Source organism: Elephas maximus, chromosome 7 (genome assembly GCF_024166365.1).
Source record: "Elephas maximus indicus isolate mEleMax1 chromosome 7, mEleMax1 primary haplotype, whole genome shotgun sequence".
NCBI lineage: Eukaryota > Metazoa > Chordata > Mammalia > Proboscidea > Elephantidae > Elephas > Elephas maximus.
In genome coordinates, this window is record NC_064825.1 from 114,019,663 (window position 1) to 114,028,400 (window position 8,738).

General features: G+C 35.7%; 1 protein-coding gene across 1 annotated transcript; it reads left to right on the forward strand.

Moving 5' to 3' along the window:
• Window positions 1-256: 256 nt before the first annotated feature.
• LOC126080432 (olfactory receptor 8K5-like) lies at window positions 257-1,183 on the forward strand. The gene has a single exon (XM_049891649.1). The coding sequence runs from the start codon at window positions 257-259 to the stop codon at window positions 1,181-1,183; it is 927 nt and encodes a 308-aa protein (XP_049747606.1).
• Window positions 1,184-8,738: the final 7,555 nt, after the last annotated feature.

Below are 8,738 nucleotides of genomic sequence, written 5' to 3' on the forward strand. Positions count from 1 at the left end.
CAGAATCGACTCAACAGCAGTGGGTTTGGTTTGTTTTACCAGACTATAATGTTTCAGAAGTATCCTCCAGTCATGGGAAGTGGGACCTTCTGCAGTTTATTTTAGGTAAAATCAGATGTAGCAATTACTTTTCCATCCTCTAGTATGAAGAAAAGGTGTCCATTCCATCTGTAACAAGTATAATTTGTTTAGATAATACTTCGTGAAGGCTAATACCAATGCCTCTGTTTCTTCCCAGAAGAGAGAACTGGATTAAATGGGCCCACAGAATCTAACAGTACTGACTGAATTCATTCTAGTGGGAGTCACAAGGCGCCCTGAGCTGCGTCTCCCCCTATTTGCAGCCTTCCTTGTCATCTACTTGATCACAGTGGTTGGAAACATGGGCCTGATCATCTTGACCAAGGCAGACTCCCACCTACAGACACCTATGTATTTTTTTATCAGACACCTGGCCTTCATTGATCTTGGTAATTCTACTGCTATTTATCCCAAGATGCTAGCAGGTTTTGTTGTGAATCAAAATGCCATATCCTATTATGCATGTGCCACACAAATGGCTTTTTTCATTCTGTTCATTATCAGTGAGCTCTTCATCCTATCGGCCATGGCCTATGACCGCTATGCAGCCATCTGTAACCCCCTGCTCTACAATGTTATCATGTCCCAGAAACTTTGCTATGCACTCGTGGGCATTCCATATCCCTACAGCACCTTTCTGTCCCTGATGGTCACCAGTAAGATTTTTATATCGACCTTCTGTGGCTCTAACATCATCAGTCATTTCTACTGTGATGATGCTCTCTTGATAGCTTTACTCTGCTCAAATGCGCAAGAAATAGAATTGTTGATCATAGTATTTTCAACACTTAATTTGATTTCCTCCCTTCTGGTAGTCCTGGTCTCCTACGTGCTGATTCTGACCGCTATATTTCGAATGAATTCTGCTGAGGGCAGGAAAAAAGCTTTCTCCACGTGTGGTTCTCATCTGACAGTGGTGGTTGTGTTCTATGGAACTCTGTTATTTATGTATCTTCAGCCTAAATCTGCTCGTTCCTCTGATACTGACAAAATGGCATCCATGTTTTACACTTTAGTCATCCCCATGCTGAACCCTTTCATTTACAGTTTAAGGAACAAAGAAGTAAAACATGCCTTTAATAGGGTCTTCAAGAAGCGATGAAAATTTTGTATTTGATATTCAATACGTAATATTGTTTTAATGAATTTTGAAAAAGGCAAAGGCTGCTTAATAATATTTTTAGTATATATAATTACTTTCTCTTTAGTTCCAGACTAAAGACAAATTATAAAACACATACGAATGGATTGTTTTCATTATGTTCATCCAAATATATTTCAATCATCATATTTTAGATCTCAAATTAAATTTTCTTGTTTCTCTTTCAATGTTTTCTTGTGTTATTCTGTTGAAGCGCAGACTTCATCCAATGGAAAACGTATTACACTCTACATCAGTAATTATGTGTGTATATTGTTGTGTTTTTATAAGGATGGTAGGGGTCTTCTGAATCTTATTTTCATTGCATTTTCTGTTTTTTGTTTGTTTGCTTTTTTTTAAACTTTGATTTAAATGAGAGTTTGTGAATCAAGTCAGTCTCTCATACAAAAACTCATGCATACCTTGCTATGCACTTCCAGCTGCTTTCCCCCTAAATGAGACAGCACACTCCTCCTCTCCACCCTATATCGCCCTTGTCCATTCAGCCAGCTTCTGTCCCCCTCTGTCTTCTCATCTGTCCTCCAGACAGGAGATGCCCACATAGTCTCATGTGTTTACTTGAGCCAAGAAGCTCACTCCTCAGCACTATCATTTTCTGTCTTATACTCCAGTCCAATCCCTGTCTGAAGAGTTGTCTTCGGGAATGGTTCCAGTCATGTGCTAACAGAGGGTCCTGGGACCAAGACCTCTGGGGTTCCTCCAGTCTCAGTCAGACCATTAAATCTGGTCTTTTTATGAGAATATAAGGTCTGCATCTCACTGTTCTCCTGACCCGTCAGGGATTCTCTGTTGTGTTTCCTGTCAGGGCAGTCACAGGGGGGTAGCAGGGCACCATGTAGTCTTTCCAGTCTCTGGCTGATGTAGTCTCTGGTTTATGTGGCCTTTTCTGTCTCTTGCACTCATATTTACCTTGTGTCTTTGGAGTTCTTCATTCCCCTTTCCTCCAGGTTTATGTGGCCTTTTCTGTCTCTTGCACTCATATTTACCTCGTGTCTTTGGAGTTCTTCATTCTCCTTTGCTCCAGGTGGGTTGAGACAAATTGATGCATCCTAGATGTCCGCTGCTAGCGTTTAAGACCCCAGACGCCACTCTCCAAAGTGGGATGCAGAATGTTTTCTTAATAGATTTTATTATGCCAGTTGACCTAGATGTCCCCTGAAACCATGGTCTCTATACCCCCATCCCTGCTACTCTGGCCTTTGAAGTGTTTGGTTGTACTCAGGAAACTTCTTTGCTTTTGGTTTAGTCAAGTTGTGCTGACCTCCCCTGTATTTTTTGTCTTTCCTTTCACCTAAAATAGTTCTTAATTAGCGAATTAAGTCAGTACCCCTAATTAGTGAATACCCCTCTTCCCTCCCCCCCACCCTCATAACCATCAAATAATATTTTCTTCTGTGTTTAAACTTTTTCTTGAGTTCTTATAATAATGGTCTCAAACAATATTTGTTCTTTTACAACTGAGTAATTTCACTCAGCATAAATGGCTTCCAGATTGCTCCATGCTATAGGATGTTTCATGGATTCATCATTGTTTTTAATCACTGCATAGTATTCCATTATGTGAATGTACCATAATTTATTTATCCACTCATCTCTTGATGGGCACCTTGGTTGCTTCCATCTTTTTGCTATTGCAAACAGTGCTGCAATGAACATGGGTGTTCGTGTGAAGGCTCTGACTTCTCTAGGATATATTCCAAGGAGTGGAATTTCTGGATAGTATGGTAGTTCTATTTCTAGCTTTCTAAGGACGTGCCTAATCAATTACTAAAATGGTTGTACCAGCAGTGTATAAGTGTTCCAGTCTCTCCACAACCTCTCCAACATTTGTTAGTTTGTGTTTTTTGAATTAATGCCAGCCTTGTTGGGGTAAGATGGTATCTCCTTGTAGTTTTGATTTGCATTTCTGTAATGGCTAATGATTGTGAGCATTTCCTCATGTATCTGTTAGACTCCTGAATGTCTTCTTTGGTGAAGTGCTTGTTCCTATCCTTTGCCCATTTTTTAATTGGGTTATTTGTCTTTTTGTTGAGTTTTTGCAGTATCATGTAGATTTTAGAGATCAGATACTGATCGAAATTGTCATAGGCAAAAACTCTTTCCCAGTCGGTAGATACTCTTTTTATTCTTTCGGTGAAGTCTTTGGATGAGCATAGATATTTCATTTTTAGGAGCTCCCAGTTTTCTAGTTTCTCTTTTGATATTTACGCATTTTTAGTAATGTTTTGTATACTGTTTATGCCCTTTATAAGGGCCCTAGCATAGTCCCTATTTTTCCTTCCATGATCTTCATTGTTCTAGATTTTTTATTTAGGTTTTTGATCCATTTTTAGTGATTTTTTGTGCATGTTGTGAGGTATGGGCCTTGTTTGATTTTTTTGCAGATGGATATACAGTTATGCCAGCACAGTTTGTTAAAGAGACTATTTTTTCCACACTTAATAGACTTCAGAACTTTGCTATATATCAGCTGCTCATATGTGGATGGATTTATGTATGGATTCTCAATTCTGTTCCTTTGGTCTATGTATCTGTTGTTGTACCAGTACCAGGCTGTTTTGACTACTGTGGCAGTATAATACATTCTGAAATCAGGTAGTGTGAGGCTTCCCACTTTATTCTTCTTTTTCAGTAATGTTTTTCTTATCTGGGGCCTCTTTCCCTTCCATATGAATTTGGTGATTTCTTTCTCCACCTCATTAAAAAATGGTGTTGGAATTTGGGTTGGGATTGCATTGTAACTATAGCTCGTTTTGGGTAAAATAGACATTTTTACAATGTTGAGTCTTCCTATCCACGAGTAAGGTATGTGTTTCCATTTATGTAGATCTCTTTTGGTTTCTTGCAGTAGTGTCTTGTAGTTTTCTTTATATAGGTTTTTTAGGTCTCTTGTTAGATTTGTTCCTAAGTATTTTATCTTCTTGGGGGCTATGGTAAATGGTAAATTGATTTGGTAATTTCTTCTTCGATGTTGTCTTTGTTGGTGTAGAGGAATCCAACTGATTTTTACATGTTTGTCTTGTATCCTGATACTCTGCTGAACTCATTTATTCATTTCAGTAATTTTCTTGAGGATTCTTTAGGGTTTTCTGTGTATAAGATCATGACATCTGCAAATAGAGATACTTTTACTTCTTCCTTACCAATTTAGATCTGCTTTACTTCTTTTTCTAGCCTAATTGCTCTGGCTAGGACCTCTTCCACAATGTTGAATAAGAGTGGTGATAAAGGACATACTTGTCTGCTTCTGCATCTCAGGGGGTATGCTTTCAGACTCTCTCCATTAAGGATGATGTTGGATGATGGCTTTTTCTAAATGCCATTTATTATGCTGAGGAATTTTCCTTCTATTCCTATTTTGCTGAGAATTTTTTTCATGAATGTGTGTTGGACTTTTTAAACACCTCTTCTCCATCAACTGATAAAATCATGTGGTTCTTGTCTTTTATTTGTGTGATTGATAGCACTGATTGTTTTTCTAATATTGAACCATACCTACATACTTGGTATGAATCCCATTTGGACATGGTAAATTACTTTTTCGATATGTTGTTGAATTCTATTGGCTTGAATTTTGTTGAGGATTTTTGCATCTAAATTCATGAGAGATATAGTTCTGTAATTTTCTTTTTTTGTGGTGCCTTTAACTGGTTTTGGTATCAGGGAAATGCTGGCTTCATAAAATGAGTTTGGGAGTATTCCAACCTTTTCTATGCTCTGTAGTACCCTCAGTAGTAGTGGTGCTGACTCTTCTCTGAAAGTTTGGTAGAATTCTCCTACGAAGCTGTCAGGCTAGGGCTCATTTTGTTGGGAGTTTTTTTAATTACCTTATCAATCTCTTCTTTGTTATTGGTTTATTTAGTTGTTCTATCTCTGTTTGTGTTAGTTTAGTAGGTAGAGTGTTTCTAGAAATTTGTCCTTTTTTCTAGGTTTTCAAATTTGTTTAGAGTACAATTTTTCATAGTAATCTCATATGATTCTTTTAATTTCAGTTGGTTCTGTTGTGATATAGCCCATCTCATTTATTATTTGGGTTATTTGCTTCCTTTTCTTTTTTTCTTTGTCAGTTTGGCCACTGGTTATCAATTTTGTTAATCTTTTCAAAGAACCAGCTTTTGGTTTTGTTAACTCTTTCAGTTGTTTTTCTGTTCTCTATTTCATTTACTTCTGCTCTAATTTTTATTATTTGCTTTCTTCTGGTGCCTGAAAGTTTCTTTTGTTGCTCTCTATTATATATATATATATATATTCATATATATATATATATCTTTGATTTTGGCCATTTCTTCTTTTTAGATGTGTGCATATTTTTATATAACTTGACCTCTGAGCACTGCTTTAGCTGTGTCCCAAATGTTCTCATAGGAAGTGTTTTCATTCTCTTTGGATTCTATTCATTTCTTTATTCTGTCCTTAATTTCTTCTGTAACCCATTAGTTTTGAGCAAGGTGTTGTTCAGTTTCCAAGTGTTTGATTTCTTTTCCTCAATTTTTCTGTTATTGATTTCTAATTTTATGGCTTGATAATCAGAGAAGATGATTTGTAATATTTCAGTGCTTTGGATTCTGTTAAGGCTTGCTTTATTACCTAATATATGGTCTATTCTAGAGAATGTTCCATGTGTGTTGGAAAAGAAACATACTTGGATGCTGCTGGGTGGAGTGTTCTGTATATATCTATGAAGTCTGATTTGTTGATAGTGGCATTTAAATCTTCCCTGTCTTTTTTGAGCTTCTTTGTGGATGTTCTGCCTTCACTGAAAGTGGTGTGTTGAAGTCTGCTACTATTATTTTGGAGCTGTCTATCTCACTTTTGAATGCTGTTAGAGTTTATTTTATGTATCTTAAAGCCCTGTGGTTGGGTGCATAAATACTTAATATAGGTATATCCTCCTGGTATATTGTCCCTGTGGTCATTATATAGTGTCCTTCCTTATGCTTTGTGGTTGACTTAACTTTAAAGTCTATTTTGTCAGAAATTAATATTGCCAGTCCTGCTCTTTTTGATTGTTGTTTCTTCGTATATATATATTTTTCCATCCTTTGAGTTTTAGTTTGTTTGTGTCTTTAAGTATAAGATGTGTCTCTTGTAGGCACCATATAGAGGGATCATGGTTTTTTATCCATTCTGCCACTCTCTGTCTCTTTAATTGGTCCATTTAGTCCCTTTACATTCACCACGATTATGCATAGGTATGAGTTTAGCACTGTCATTTTGATGTCTTTTTTTTTGTATGTTGTTGACAGTTTCTTTTCTCCACTAATTTTAGGGGGCTGAGTTGTTCTTGTCTATACATTTTCTTTTCCTTTTTTTCATTGTTGTCGATTTTGTTTTTGCTGAGTCTTTATGTTTCCCTTGTATTTTATTTTGATGTATAGGATTATTAGTCTCCTTTGTGGTTTCTTTCATATTTATCCCTATTTTTCAAAGTTTATACCACACTTTTAACTCTTTATATTGCCTTGATTCTCTCTCCATATGAAAGATCTGTGATTACATTTTTTAGTCCATCTTTATTGATTTAATGTCATCTTTTACATAATTGTATCACTGTTTCCCTGTTTTGATCATCTTTTTTTATCTTGATTTATTTTTGTGATTTCCTTATCTGGGTTGATATCTGGTTGCTCTGTCCTGTGTTCTAGTCAGATTTTTATCTGATGTTATGGATTTTCTAACCAGAGAACTTCCTTTAGCATTTCTTGTAGTTTTGGATTAGTTTTTGCAAATTCCTTAAAATTCTGTTTATCTGGAAACATCCAAATTTCCCCTTCATATCTTAGAGATAGTTTGGCTGGACAGATCATTCTTTGCTGGCATTTTTTTTTTTTTTTCTTTCAAGGCTTTATATATGTCATGCCATTGCCTTCTCGCCTGCATGGTTTCTGCTGAGTAGTCTGAGTTTATTCTCCTTTGTAGGTGAATTTTTGTTTATCTTAGGCTCTCTTAAAATTCTTTATCTTTGGTTTTGCTCAGTTTGTTTATATCTTGGTGACTTTCTTTTGGCATCTACCTTGTATAATTACTTCTGAGATTGTAACAGAAGCCTCATTTGATTTCAACTTCAATTTTTTTTTTTTTAATTTTTGTTACATGTGTAGTGTGACTTAAAGAGTATTTTGGAGTAGTTAAAATTCAGGTCCCATTCTATCTCCTCTTTTAGAAATCTCATTACTTTTCATTCAAGATGTTTTAAAACATTTCCAGGAAAATATGTCACATTCTGAAAATATACCTTTTATAGAATACACTTCAGCTCAGGCTCTGTAGGCTAACACGTATTGGCTCAATTTTGTTATTATTAATTCTATGATTCTATGCACTGTATTCTATAATGTCAACCTGTACCATTAACAAGACTTCTTTGAGAAATATATTTGAATTAACATTAAATTAATTTGAATTTGTATTATTTTTCTGTATTTTTGATCTTCCAATTTCTACCAAGATTAGTATCAGCAACATGAATTTCCTAAATCAATGAGTTGAAGAAATTCTCAAATGACATTATAATTGCTGTTTTACAATTGACAGGATGGGCTCATTCAACTCGCCAGCAAAAATATTTAGATTTAAAATGGAAAAAAACAGCTTTTAGTTATTCCTATGTATATACATATATATAATTGTAAAAGTGATTGTTTTAACAATTTTTTAAACATATGTGATACGAACGTGGACCAATTTAAAATATATATGACAATCATTCATGGCAATAAGAACCTTAGGCTATAAGAATTTGTTCCAACCTCAGTTATAATAACCAACTCTATTATAATATTATTGTTGTTGTTAGGTGCCCTCAAGTCAATTCTGACTCATAGTGACCATATGTACAACAGACTGTAATACTGCCCAGTCCTACACCATTCTCACACTGGTTGCTGTATTTGAGCTCATTGTTGCAGCCACTGTGTCAATCTATCTCCTTGAAAATCTTTCTCTTTTTTGCTGACCCTCTACTTTACCGAACAGGATGTCCTTCTTCAGGGACATGTCCAAACTATATGAAAAGAAATCTCACCATCCTCACTTAAAAGGAGCATTCTGGCTATACTACTTCCAGGACAAATTTGTTCATTCTTCTGGCAGTCCATGGTATATTCAATATTCTTTGCCAACACCATAATTCAGGAGCATCAATTCTTCTTCAGCCTTTCTTATTCATTCTCCAGGTTTTGAATGCATATGAGCCATTTGAAAATACCTTGACTTTGGTCAGGTGCATCTTAGTCCTCAAAGTGACATCTTTGCTATTGAACTCTTTAAAGAGGTCTTTTTCAAAAGTTTTGCCCATTGCAATAAATAGTTTGGTTTCTTGACTGCTGCTTCCTTGGGCTTTGATTGTGCATCCAAGTGAAATTAAATCCTTAACAACTTCAATATTATCTCGGTTTATCACGATATTGCTCATTTGTCCAGTTGTGAGGAGTTTTGTTTTGTTTTTCTTTGTGTTGAGGTGAAATCCATACTGAAGGCTGTAGTCTTTGATCTT